We start from the raw sequence: 14,394 nt of genomic DNA, 5'->3' as shown, positions 1-14,394 counted from the left end.
TTTCAACCAAAACGATTCTATTTGAGGACAGAATAGCTGGAGAGCAGCCAGGCAAAAAGGGACCTGGGGGTGCTGGTAGGTAGTAGGCTGAGCATGAGCCAGCAGTGAGGTCAGGTGGCCAGGAGAGCCAATGGCATCCTGGCCTGAATCAGGAACAGTGTGGCCTGTAGGACAAGGGAGGTTATTCTGCCCCTGTGCTCAGCACTGCTCAGGCCACACCTTGAGTGCTGTGTCCAGTTCTGGGCTCCTCAATGCAAGAGAGAGGTTGCAGTACTGGAAGGTGTCCACAGGAGGGCGCTGAAGCTGGTGAGTGGCCTGGAGCACAGCCCTGTGAGGAGAGGCTGAGGGAGCTGGGGGGGTGCAGCCTGCAGCAGAGGAGGCTCAGGGCAGAGCTCGTTGCTGTCTGCAGCTGCCTGAAGGGAGGCTGTAGCCAGGTGGGGTTGGTCTCTTCTGCCAGGCAAGCAGCAACAGAACAAGGGGACACAGTCTCAAGTTGTGCCAGGGGAGGTCTAGGCTGGATGTTAGGAAGAAGTTCTTGACAAAGAGAGTGGTTGGCATTGGAATGGGCTGCCCAGGGAGGTGGCGGAGTTGCCTGAAGGTGCTGAAGAAAAGCCTGAGGCACTTAGTGCCATGGTCTGGTTGATTGGCCAGGGCTGAGTGATAGGTTGGAGTGGATGATTTTGGAGATCTCATCCAGCCTGGCTGATTCTATGACTTATACCCATTAATTGTGGAGTTTGCAGTCAGCACTCCAGTTTTTCAGAAGGCTCAGGTACGCTTCTTGGGAAAGGGAGGCTGCTCATAAGCAACCAGCTAAGGATGCAGCGTTTATGGGACTGAGGAGCCGCACTGAGGAGATTACAGATCCTTCTGCCCTGCTACAGAATCCAAGAGTTTACATATTTAGGCAAAGATGTGCCGCGCTTTCACACCTATCATGAGCAGTGACCAGCCCCAGACCGAGACGCAGCCCGCAGCACCGCAGCCCAGCCCCTCCGCCTCTGCACTCCGCGCCCCGGCTCCCGCCGCGGCTCGCCCGGCAGTGACGTGCGCTGCCGTCAGAGCGGCCGGAAGTGCCGTGGGCAGCGGTAAACAACTCGCCGAGGCGCCGCGCCCGCCGCGCTTCCATCTTTGAGGAATCGGTGTCCAAGCCGGAGCCGCCGCGGATCATGGGCGGCGTCCTGGGCCTCTGCTCCTTGGCGAGCTGGGTAAGCTGGGGGCGGGCGGCGAGTGTTTCTGTGCCCCTCCTCGCCCAGCGCAGGCCCGTAGCCGGAGTGTTCCTCCCCACACTTCGGGCCTCGCCCGTCGCCTCGCCGGGCCTTTGTCTCCCAGGGGCGGGGGTGTCCGTGGCGCTGCCTTTCTGCCTTTCAAGTACGAGCAGGCTTCGGGCCTCCTCCTCGCTCCCACCCAGGCTTTCTCTGCCCCGAGAGGCCGCCACCCCCGCTCTCAGGCAGGGCTCCTTCCCCGCCGGGCAGGAGCAGGCGGGTGTTGGGGCGCGCCCCGGGGTGATTCCCCCCGGCTCGGACTTCGAGGATCTCTAGGAATCCGCTGAAGTCGTTTTGGTAGGGTGATGGGGAGCCTCGTAGGTATTCGGACAGGCAGGCCTGTAGCACTGCTGGGCGTCGCTTAGTCGGTATTGCCCTGTGGGAAGTGCTGCACAGTCGGCTGAAATTCCTCCTGCCCAAAGCTATTTAAATCAAATGAAATGCTTTAAAGTTTGACGACTCTTTCGGGAAAAAGAAAACACACGTTTCCCTGATTCTGAAGGTTGTGTTTAATTTATTTCTTATTGCTTTGTCTTGAGCAGCTCCACCCTTTTTAGCATCTTTGTCTTACGGAGCCATCCTTTTCTTACTGCTCAGTGTTCTGTAGTGATGTGTCATCACCGCGCTGAGCATTGTCAGGTGATTTTTCTTGATGGGAAACTGCATTTTGAGATGGTTTAGAAACCTTTGACACCATGAAGAAAAGCAGAGAAGTTGTAGAGCTCCTCCATGGCAGTCCTTTTCTCAGCTGATGCATTGCTGTCGTATTGTGAAGTGATTTGTCTTTCCAACTCTGGTCACTATGCAAATAGATGCGGTCGCATGGACTGTGAATCTCTAAACATTTGCCTTTAAAATGGCAGTGGGATTGCAAAAACCTGCGTTTTCCATTCCAAAAATAGTCTGCTGTACTTGGATTAAATGAAAATATGTATGTTTAAGGACTTGGTGTAGTCAGTTTTGTGGCATAACAATACCTCATATTGACCCAAACTGCTGAGTTTTGTGCAATCAAAATATACAGTGCAGAGCAGTACTTAATTAGGAGTTAAGCATCATCTCTCTGTCCAAATTCTATGAAATGCTGCTAGAATTGGTAAATTTGTATGAGCTAAGCTTCCAGGCTGATACACCTGCAAATAAGTGACTAAAACACCGATGCTATCCTGTTAATGAAGTACTTCAAGTGTTTATTTTGCTTTAATTAACATTTCAAACACTATTTAATGGATAAGCTTTAATTACTAGCAGAATCGAGCTAACCTTTTTAATTATTGTTGAATGCCAAGGAACAATGTACCTGGGGTTTATTTCAAATACTTGAATTAATTTATATTGCATTTTCAAGCCTTTCTGATAACCAACTGGTTTGTAGTGCACAAAGAATCCTTCTCGGATTTGAGTCTTTGTTTCTGCAATCTCGATGAAATAAGGTCTAGTGTGGGTGACTAACCACTATTCCTTCCTTTAAAATGCTCAAAGCAGAGGGGTTTATATGTTCATTTTTGTTTGCTTGTTTTTCCCCTGATGGCTTTCAAGTGTTGATTTTTCTTTCCACATTTAAAACCACAGCAGTTTAAAGCCTACGTGTTAGTTGTTGCATCAGAAATCTGTGCTGGTGTCTAAGGATATGTCAGTATAAACACCATTTGGGCTCTGAAAGAAGCAAGCTGTGGGGGTGAGGTAGCAGGGGAACCAGATGTGGTGGAATGTGTGCTAGAGCAGACAGTGCCAGGGCCAGGGAAACTGCTCATCCTTTGGGGAGACACTGCTGCCTGCCTTTCTTCAGCTGTGTAGCTTCTCTTTGCCCTGCAGAGCTGCTCTGGGTGACTGACCTCTGCACCTGACCTCATACCTGATCTCTTACCTCCTTCTGGATTTTTAGTGTGGTGTTACTGCTGCCTGCAGCTCAGCCCTACTGTGTGCTGATCAAGGAGCATTTCAGTTCAGCATTTTTAAGAGCAAAAATTATGGGGATTGAGATGGAGGGGAAGGCTTTAGGAGCACACAGAAGTCATCTTGAAAGTCTTCTGATACTGACGACCTAGGTTGAACAGGCAATGCCATTTTCACTCCACTGGGACTTGCCTCTATTGCATTGTTCCCTGAAGTCGCTAAGCTGCTGTTTTGCTCACCTCAATACTCTCTGGCGAGGCAAAGACTGTGATTGAATCAGTTCCTTTAAACATATGAGCAGGGTGATGTAGCTAAAATCTGATGAGGCCCAGCAGGGTTGGGAGGAGTGTTTTTGTGACTTTAATTCAGTATATAATAGTTTGGTCATTACCCCAGTAAGATGATTATGTTTACCAGTAAAAACTGGTTCTGTGTGCATCAGGGGCAGTAACACTTGACTTTCACTGGGTTTGTGGGGCTTTCTTTCTCCTCTCTTCTGCAGTATCCATCTTGCTACATGTTCCCCCTGCAGTTTCCACTGGGCTGAGTGTGTGAGTCTGCTTAAATGTGTAAGAACAGATAATCTGAGCCTTTTCCTGAGGGCTTCTTGGGAGGCTAGGAAAGTGCTGCGACACTGTGAGCCCTGGGGTCTGTCCAATAGCAGCAGACTGCTGTCATTTTTGTTTGTCATATGACTGAACTTTGAAGAGCTCTTTCTGACACATGCCAGGCATACTGGATGATTGACATGCACAGGGCACGTGGTTCTGTGGAACTAATTATCTTCTTGTGTGACTGTGTCTGTGATGTGGTGGTGGACACCTCACTGGCAAAGGTGTCCCTGCATGTGTGTTGGAGGAGAGGCTGGCTTCTACTGCCTTGCAGGGGCTTGTCAAAAGCTGGTGTGGTAGCCTGATGTGGCACAGACAGGGGTCACTGGCATTCACTTCACCTCAGCTGAAAAATACAGAGCCTCCAAGACTTAATCACTGCTCACTGGGGTTTCCCATGTCTTCTAGACAAAATAATTTGTTTGTAAATTAAAAACCAAACCCAAGCAAACCCAAACCATCTTTGCTGTACCTTTTCTCTTTTGGCTCATGTTTGCTTGTCACTCAGCAAGTGGCAGAAAACTGCAAAGGGATAAGGTACATATGCCCTCTACTAATGAAATAGCACTATCTGCTCCTTTTCTTTCCAGAGTTTTCTATTTAAGCATTAAATTCAGGTAAATTATGTCCTGTTTTTTTTCCCCAAGTGCTTGAGCAGCATCCCTGTCCACTCTCAGTATCTAGTAGTGATGATGATAAAGTGTGTGCTGTGTGTTTACTTTATTCTTGTGGTTTGTAACTTGCACACTGCATGACTTAATTTTGCCACCTCACAGGATTCTGTGGTATATGCTAAATTTCAACCCAAGTTTTAGACTGTTCCAGCTGGTTTTTGTGTTCCAGTAATGCTTATGGCCCCACTGAGGACTGTGGCCCAGCTCTGCCAGTTGAAAGTGCACCTCAATGGCAGCTGTGCTTGGATTATTTTTCAATCTTGTGTTGGTTTAATCTCTGCAGCTGTGGAAGAGAGAATGTAGTTGTTGGCTGCAAGCAATCTTTGCATATTATTTAGCTGAAATGTAATGAAGTTCAAGAGAATAAATGAGCCTAGTCTTTATTTCCTCTGAATGAGCCAGTGGTTCCTTTTGACCCTAATGTCACTGTGCAGTGGTGCACTAGGAAGTGCTGCCAAGGTTGTTACAGGCTCTGTAATGTGTAGCAGCAACTTAGTCTGCACTACTGATGAGATGCATGGGATGAGTTGCTTTCATCATAACATCTGATGATCTACACAGCCTGATTAAATATTGATATCCAACAGTGCAAGACTCTTTAAAGATGTTGCTTGTGTTCTGTCTCTCTGTCAGATCCCATGCTTATGTGGAAGTGCCCCATGCCTGCTCTGCCGATGCTGTCCCAGTGGAAACAACTCCACCATAACTCGCCTGGTTTATGCCTTCTTTTTACTCGTTGGTGTCAGCGTTGCCTGCATGATGTTAATACCAGGCATGGAAGAGCAGCTGAAGAAGGTCAGATTTCTTCTCTTCTAATGTGTTTGGTACAACAAATGTCACATAATTGTAAATGACATCTTGAAAGCGTGTGTTTTACTTCAAAGTATGTGATTGTGCTGCCACCTCTGCTTCACAGTAACTGTTAATGTGATGGTAGATCAAATAAAGAACTCCTGGGACAGTCACTGCATAGATTCATAGAATGCTTTGAGTTTGAAGTGACCTCAAAGATCACCTAGTTCCAGCCGCCCTATCATGAGCAGGGACACCCCCTCTAGACCAGATTGCCTGAGATCTCATCCAACCTGTCTTTGAATGCTCCAGGGAAAGAGCATCCATGACTTCTCTGGGCAGCCTGTTCCAGTGTCTCATCACCCTTACTGTAAAAAAGGGGTGATGGAAGATGAAAAGCACTATTTAGAAACCAAGTCACACCTTTTCTTTAAGAGCTAAGAGCAGAAGAAATAAAATCTTGGATCAAGTAAGAAAATGTAATTCACGTATCTGAAGTTTCAAACTGAAGCTTGTATTTGTGGTACTTGATTGGTTTTGGCTGCTGTTACAAAAAACATAGCCACAATCAAAGGTGTCTTCTAGTTTCATTGTGCTGTACTAATTAGAATTCTAATATAAAGTCTGCAAATGCCTAACAAAAATATGTTACTACCATCAGCAAAAAGTGTTTTTTCACTAAGGAAATTAGGATTTGCTTACAGCATTTTACAGTTTTTTAGTTACACAAAAATGCAACACTGCATGTAAAATTACAGCATGATAAGGTGAGTTATGGGAGAGCTTACAGGTTCACCGAACTCTGTGCTTTGCTGTCTTTATTTCCTAGTAGATAGTAGCTTCTGTTAGGCATTCTTTTGATTTTCTCCCCTCCTCAAGTGATTAATCTGTAAATGTTCAATATGGTTTAGTAACCAGGTTAGAGGTTTGGTGAGAGCCATGTTAATTACCTAGGAAAGAAAATTACAACCTTCTGGAGTGTGATTTGACTTCAAAAAAGTGTTGCTCCTGTTCTAATAGTGACAGGAAAATATTTTCAGAATACTTGTAATTAACAGTGGTGTTGCTTTTTGGGAGGAGGCTGTTTCTGTGTAAAGTAAAGGCAGGCAGGCTGTGTCATCAACCTGATATAACTTCCTACTCAAGGTTACCAAATCCCAGATCTATTTATCTCCTTATTCAGATCAACAAATGAAAAATGTGTTTCTTTGTTATTAGTAATCTCAGAACTTCTCAAAGAAACCCCACGAACAAACAAAAACCAAAACACAACGAACTCCAAACCCAACCAACCAAAACAAAACAAGACAAAGCAAACCCCATTGTTAATATAATTAATTTCTGGGTTTGTTTGGAGTTTGCCTATGTGGGATATTTTTTATTTGAGCGTGTTGTCTGTTCTGGTTGTCTTATAGCTAACAATACAGCTGTTCAGTAACAGATCTTCTAGCAATGTCACTATATGTTCTAGTTGACTGGATAGGGCTGGGGTATAGGTTGGACTGGATGATCTTGGAGGTCTCTTCCAACCTGGTTGATTCTATATGTCACCATATTAATAAATTGCTAATACTTACTTTTATTTACACATTAATTTAGCCCTGTATTTACTCCCAGTAGGCCTCTTAGAGATGACTGAAGTATGTTATGTTTATCACAGATTCCTGGATTTTGTGATGGAGGGATGGGAACAACTATACCTGGTGTGCATGGCCATGTGAATTGTGATGTGCTGGTTGGTTACAAAGCTGTGTACCGTGTGTGCTTTGGCATGGCCATGTTCTTCCTTCTCTTCTCCCTGTTGATGATCAAGGTGAAGAGCAGCAATGACCCCAGAGCAGCAGTGCACAATGGGTAAGAACTGAGAACTGAGATGAGTGCTGCATGCATGTGGGATACTGCTGCTGTGCCAAGAAGGCCTATGGCCAAGCACCTTTGGTCACATTTACTGCTCCACAAAGCATTTCATACTAGCTAGAGGAGTGTTGTTGCAGTAGAGAGCATTCAAAGTTGCTATCTTGGAGCAGAGTAATTTTTGTAAGATGAAAAGACAAATAGCTGTCATTTTTTGAGAGCTTTGGGTAGCTTGTCCAGAGGCTTCCCAAGATGAGACATTCTGCTTTGTCCAAAGATAAGAAAAGTCAGAGGTGAAATTTGGTACTAAGTTGTGTTCCACTGAGATTTTTTTCCAACAGAAAGATTCAAAACCTTCATCTGTCCCCTTGGAATTACATTCCACTTAACTTTGATGTTTGTAAGGGCTTGCTCTTTTCTGAACAGTCAAAGTACAATTTTTTGGAGAACAAAAGTTTTGGGCAGGTAATATTTTTATACTACTTCAAAAGGAAGTGAATTTCTGTGAGTTAGAGCAGACTTCAGCAGTTGCCTGACTCTTTTGTGTGTGTTTATTTTTTTTTCTCCCTTTAGATTCTGGTTCTTTAAATTTGCAACAGCACTTGCAATTAGTGTTGGAGCTTTCTTCATACCAGAGGGACCATTTACAACTGGTATGGGAGTCTTGTCTTCTGTTGTACCACAGTGAAATCATAGCTCGTTTTAAAACAAAACTTAAGTGCATGCTGATAACTTAGTTTTAATTGTAGCTGTGTAACTATAGCACTTCTCAGTGTTTATGGATATTAAGAAAGTGATAAATGGTCTATGAATCTGAACTGGTTTTGTTTTGTTTCTCTTGTAGTGTGGTTTTATGTAGGTATGGCTGGAGCATTCTGCTTTATTCTTATTCAGCTGGTCTTGCTTATTGACTTTGCCCACTCTTGGAATGAATCTTGGGTTGAAAAAATGGAGGAAGGAAATTCAAGGTGCTGGTATGCAGGTAAGGGACTACAGTCAAGTTTTAAATTTCATTGCACATGATATTTAATAAGTTACTCGCTGAGCAGTTGCATTTTGCCAGAATACAAGAGGGCTGCTTCATGCACAAGTGTGGTCTCAGATGGTAGACTTCACCTCTGCTCTCTTGCTGTCCTTTGGATGTCAGGTTAATTAAAGCAGCCTCTGAGTAAGGAGATCTAAAGCCTGGGAGCAGAGCATCAGTCTGTGATAACACAGAACTGTCAGTTTTAACTTTATCTTTTCAACCATGAGTTTTGTTACACCTTTGAGCTGTTCAAACTTACTTGCTGCTGCTTCACGTTGAGCATAAGGACATAAAATCACTGTGCAGGTTATTCTTCCAAGAAATAAGCAGAGTGACAGGCCAAGGTTGTGAGAGTGCAAGTTGTCTCACTGGAGAACCCGTATGTTAATTTCCATAATGTTTTGGATGTGGGAATTTAGGGGTTTGAGAGGCAGCACAGCCTGTCTTTGTAGTGGCCACTTCAGTCTTTCATGGGGCTGTTCAGTCTGGAGAGGAGAAGGTTCCAAGGAGACCTTACTGTGGCCTTCCAGTATCTTGAGGAGACCTGCAATAAAGCTGGGGAGGGACTTCGTGGGATGTTGGGTAGTGATAAGACTATGGGGAATGGAGCAAAACTAGAAGTGGGTAGATTCAGATTGGATGCTACAAAGAAGTTCTTCACCGTGAGGAAGGTGAGACACTGGAACAGGTTGTCCGGGGAGGTGATAGAAACCCCATCCCTGGAAGTTTTTAAGGCCAGGCTGGGTGTGGCTCTGAGCAACTTGCTCTAGTGTGAAGTGTCCGTGCCCATGACAGAGGGGTTGGAGCTAGATGATCCTTGAGGATCCAGCCCTGACAATTCTGTGATTCCTTCCTTGTTTTTAATCAGATGGACTTTGGAAATAAGATTTTGTTTTTTCCTCCTGGAGAAGTAGTTCTTCAGTTTCTTTGTTAAATATTTAGCCCAAGTATATATAGTGCAACTGCTTTCCTTCATACTTGCTACTCTTGCTTGTTGTTACAACACTGGAGAACCAAGTATGGCTTCAGGCTTCCCACCTAATGTGTTCTTTCTCTTGAGAATGGAGAAATTCCTCCACACTTCAGTGCCCAGAGCTGCTGTCTAATAATCATGTTAGCCATACCCAAAACTTGATAAACACACAATATTTAAATCTTAACCAGTTGAACTCTCTTTTTTTCCCTCTTTTCACAGCTCTGCTGTCAGCTACAGCTGTCAATTACCTGCTGTCTCTAGTCGCTATTGTCTTGTTTTATGTATATTACACTCACCCAGAAGGTTGTTCTGAAAACAAGGCATTTATCAGTGTCAACATGCTGCTGTGTATTGGAGCCTCTGTAATGTCCATTCTGCCCAAGATTCAGGTAGGAATTCTCTTACCTTTCAGGACTTTTTTTATGTTACTTGTCCTGGAAACCTATAATGTAATTGTGCCTGACACTTTAGATTGCCTAACCCTGCTATTTCATGGCTGCTTTGTCTAGGAATCTCAGCCAAGATCTGGCTTGCTGCAGTCTTCTGTGATCACCATTTACACAATGTATTTGACATGGTCAGCTATGACCAATGAACCAGGTCAGTAGAGCATATTGAGCTTGTACTGAGTTCAGTATATTTGTCTTCACCTTTTTACAAGGCAATATGAGAATAGGTAACTGTGCCCCACACAAGTTAGGGACAGGACTCATTGGTTTGTGTTCTCTTTCCATGATCATACTGAAGAAGCAATTCTTGCAGAGATAATGTGTTTTTTACTTGATCTTATATTTATCATATGGAAGATTTTCTACCTGTTATTGGCAGGATTGCAATATTCTAAAGCTCAGACTATACAAATTGCTGCAGCTCTTTCAAGGTGTTTGGAAAGCTCATCTCCCTGCCAAGTGTTAGGTTTCTTACCTGGTGTCAGAGATGCCACTGTTCATGTATTTTTAAGTGAGAATAATGTTTTCAGTGCTTCTTGTGCCTTGGAAACAGCATCTCTAGAAAAACTGTTTATACATTTAAATAAGTTCAGAAATTCTAGTCACTAAAAAAGCAGCCAAATGTTGATTTGGGGGTTATAATTTCCTCTCTGGCCCTTTTATCTTAGTTATGGCCAATCTTGTGCCTCTGTGTAACAGCATACAGGAGAGTCATCTCCAGTTCCTGCTGGAATTGCGGGGGAATGAGTGTCTGCTGCCTTCAGCTGTTGATTTCTTTTCTGTAGATGCTGTGGTTTGGGAACCTGATAATAGCAAACTGATTTCTGAGCTGCCTCTGGTGCCCTGTCTGTAGAGTATTTGTCAAACTTGTTTCCTAGTGGTAGAATTTCTAAAGCTGCCTGTGCAGAGCATTTTTATTTTGTTGAGATGGAACAATAAAGCAGTTGATGCATATCTTCTATAAGCTTAAAATCCTTTTATGTGCTCAAAGAGATTTTTGTGCCACATGCTGTCGTGTGTCTGCTTTAGAGAGACTCAGTAGGCTAAAATTAGATTCAGAGCTATTTTCACTTCCAGACTGTCACAGTCACAAAGTTCCTTTCTGTCACTATGCATTCAGTGTGGAAGGGAAATGTACTATTGAGTATTTGTTCTGTCCTTGTTTGGTGATGTCTGTTGGAATTTTCCCCCGCAGACAGGCGCTGTAACCCAAGTTTGCTGAGCATCATTGGTTACAACAGCACCACCATCCCAACCCAAGGTCAGGTGGTGCAGTGGTGGGATGCACAGGGAATTGTAGGACTGGTTTTGTTTTTGCTGTGTGTTCTCTACTCGAGGTAAGATTCCTTTAAAAGACATCCTGTGGACTTGCATTGCTCCTCGTGGCAGTTACTAAGTGATGTTTATTTGGGTCGCATGCAGCATCCGGACATCGAACAACAGCCAAGTGAACAAGCTGATGCTGACCAGTAATGAATCCACACTGATTGAGGATGGGATGCCCAGGAGTGATGGCTCCCTTGATGATGATGATGATGTTCACCGAGCCATAGATAATGAGAGGGATGGAGTTACTTACAGCTATTCCTTCTTCCATTTCATGCTTTTCCTGGCATCTCTCTATATCATGATGACCCTCACCAACTGGTACAGGTATTTATGTTTGACAATACATTGTGCTGATGAACACACGAGATGCTGTCTTTTGCTGGAGGAGGAGACAGGAGTTGTGTGCTGTGAGGAATCTAGATCTTGAATGGGACTACTCAAGGCAAGTACTCCATTTTACCTCAGTTAAATGAGTTGTACTTGAAAATGGAGTAGCCAACCTCGTTCACAAACTGCCTATCATGACTTCTAGGATCGTTTTTCTGATTCACTGGGCTACATCATAGAATCAGACAGGTTGGAAGACACCTTCAAGATCATCCAGTCCAAACTATCACCCACCCCTAGCCAATCAACTAGACCATGGCACTAAGTGCTTCATTCAGTCTTTTCTTGAACACCTCTGTGGATGGCAACTCCACCACCTCCCTGGGCAGCCCATTCCACTGCCAATCAATCTCAAATATGTCCTGCTGAAGTGAGCAGAGTAGAGTCTTCAGTTCTATAACCACTAAAAATCAGTAACCACCAGGCCCATGTCTGGTACAGAGAAGTGTAAAAAGGAGAAATAGGACATTTTATATCATCAGGTTGAGGGACATTGTCCTTCCCATCTACTCAGCACTGGTGACACCACCTGAAGTGCCTTCTCTGTAGCTATAAATGCTATCCATTTCCTGCCCTTTCATAAGTTTGTTAAGAAGTTTCTTCTAAGAATCTCTGCTTTTTGTCAGCTTCTCGTACTAAATATTTTTTGGGCTGCTGTTGCTTTGCACCTTCCTGTGACAAAGGGTAGAGCTTTCCTTTGAGGTGTGGAGCTGAAGTGAAAATGATCTCCTGTGAAAAGTGTTGAGGAAGTGGCTTGCCACACAAGTACAAACATTGCTGATCAGCTCTTTTTATTTTCCCTTTCTCACAGCCCGGATTCTTCTTACGAGACAATGACCAGCAAGTGGCCATCTGTCTGGGTGAAGATCTCTTCCAGCTGGCTCGGCATCGTGCTGTACGTCTGGACGCTGGTTGCTCCGCTGGTTCTTACAAACCGTGACTTTGACTAAGCTGTGCTGCTCTCTAGGGAGTTGTGCTGGCTTCCCGGTGCCCGTCAGACAAGCAGTATTCCAGGCAGTAGAGCAGTTGTAAATACCTGTGTGTGCTGTCCATGTAATGTGCCCTGCATGATGAGCTTGAACCATGTCTTCTATCATTTCACTAGATGACTTTCTAGCTGAGCTCAGTGACAATTGCTACAATGATGGTTTCCATAGGATTACTCATAGGCCGAGTGCTTCAGCAGCATTAGATGTAAGGTGAAGACCAATTGAAAGTAGGTTTTGTTCCCCCTCAGTTGCATTAGTATTAGGGAAAAATGTGCAAGTATTAGGGTAAGAGACAGTGTTAGATAAGGCTCTGTCAGGAAAGGAGGGGCTGCCTTGATCATCCCTGTTGCCTTGATTGCAAAATAAGGCTTGAGTAAGCATTGTCAGACTCAAAATTGTGCATGTTGGAGTTGATTGGACACCTTGCAGCACTTTGGCACTAACTGCCCCCCCCTTTATTCATGCTGAGGGAAGCAATGCCTTTAGCAGGGGTATTAAATGGGGAAACCTGCACCTGAAGCTGCAGAGCTGATGTCCTGTGCTGCTAGTGGGTCCCACTGCAGACAGAACAGACACCCCTGGGTAAAACCAACCCAGTATCAGATGCTCAGAAGCATGTTTTTAAGACACTGTTTACAATGCCTGTCTCTGTATTATCGCTCTTAGTTTTTAAAGTAGTTTCAGTGGGGTAGCTGTGCTGTAATTTATTGCTGTTGCCTGTGCCACTTTCTCTCTTGACTAAGCTACAATCAGAGTTGGCAGGGAGCCGAGGGTGAGAGCTGTGCAAGCTCTTGAGAGGAATTTTGGGAGCGTTGCGGTTATAAAAAGCAGAGGAAAAGGAGCAGGGAGATTGCAGTAACTGAAGGAGGTTTGCTTTAACTGAGGCTTCAACACAAGTGTTTTGTAGTCCACTGGGGGTTCTACAGTTTGAAATCTTGGATTCAGTATTTTGCTTCTTGTCCACTGCCAGAGCTGGACATGAGCCTGGGAAATCTCAACCTAGGCATGAGGCTAAGCCTGATGAAAATACTGTAGAATTCCTGTGCAGTGAGGATTTTTTAAATGCTTTAGTGCTTGCTGCTTTGCAGTTGAAGTCTGTGAGCTGCATTATTGATCTGTTATTTGCTACAACATGAGCCTAGAGCAGCCTGACTGGGAGTGACCCTGGAGCCCTCAGCAGATGTCATGCTGATCTGTTACTGTGGTGTCTATGCTGTTAATTCCTGTGGCTTATTATTCTCCAAGTTTTTAATTCTGCACCTCATCACAGACACTACAGAAGCCTGGCGTGTCAATCAAGTGTGAGATAGTCATGTAACAATTAGTGAAGGCTTGTCATGATTTGGAATATGTTGTTACCTTATTAATAAATAAATTTGGATGAAGATGGCCAGTGCCTTTTCCTGTCTCTTCCTGCTGCCAGATGGGGATAGCACAGTATTTTGTGTTCTTAGCTGCTGCTCCTGGGATGTTTTATAGCCTCTTCTCTGACAAGCAGCAGCTGACGGTGCTGCACGGTACCCCCAGATGGTGGTCCTAGTGCTCTGTGGGATCACCCAAGGCCCAGTGTGACATTTTGACAGTTCCTATCTGTGCCCTTTGCACCCATCTCTAAAGACACAAAATGTGCTTCACAGACTGCAGCACGTGCTGCTGTCTTCTGTTACACCTGGGTTTGGTAAGGCTGAGTAGAACAGCTGAACACCAGCTGTAAGGCAGCAGTAGTTTCTGAGTTCAGACAGTGAGCAGGCAGCTGTCTGGATTCAACTTTGTACTAATCTAGCCACTTGTCCAAGGAGCTACTAGCAGCCAGTTTGTCCCTTCATGGGAACATTTTAGAGGAACTTCTCCAGCTTCCCCCTCCACACCTTCGAGGGAAGAAACCTTTTTACTTACGGTTTAACTTGTTTGTTTGATGTGGAGCTTGGGTTGAGAGGATTTAGTTAAAGGTATGGCAATTGCACCTTCACACAGTGGCAATAACCTCTGGCTGTGCAATACTACAGCAGGCACTTGAACTAACATGGAGCTTCAGTAAAAGCAACAGAGGTTGCTTTTGAGGAGGGTTAGAGCTCTTCCCTTGGAAGCTACAGCTACCAAAGGAGAGCACAATCCTGTGTGGAACCACTTCGCTGCATTGTTTTG

At 44.6% G+C, this 14,394-nt stretch overlaps 1 protein-coding gene across 1 annotated transcript; it reads left to right on the top strand.

The window, feature by feature from the left end:
• Positions 1 to 1,054: 1,054 nt before the first annotated feature.
• On the top strand, positions 1,055 to 13,638 carry SERINC1 (serine incorporator 1). The gene is made up of 10 exons (XM_064170108.1): positions 1,055 to 1,208; positions 5,080 to 5,241; positions 6,899 to 7,092; positions 7,666 to 7,745; positions 7,937 to 8,074; positions 9,315 to 9,484; positions 9,605 to 9,695; positions 10,740 to 10,881; positions 10,967 to 11,197; positions 12,072 to 13,638. Exons 1-10 carry the CDS (start codon positions 1,170 to 1,172, stop codon positions 12,208 to 12,210), a joined length of 1,386 nt encoding a protein of 461 aa, XP_064026178.1. The 5' UTR covers positions 1,055 to 1,169; the 3' UTR covers positions 12,211 to 13,638.
• Positions 13,639 to 14,394: the final 756 nt, after the last annotated feature.

The sequence above is a fragment of the Pogoniulus pusillus genome, chromosome 33 (genome assembly GCF_015220805.1).
Source record: "Pogoniulus pusillus isolate bPogPus1 chromosome 33, bPogPus1.pri, whole genome shotgun sequence".
Classification (NCBI taxonomy): Eukaryota; Metazoa; Chordata; class Aves; order Piciformes; family Lybiidae; genus Pogoniulus; species Pogoniulus pusillus.
This window is presented reverse-complemented; position numbering and strand designations above follow the sequence as displayed.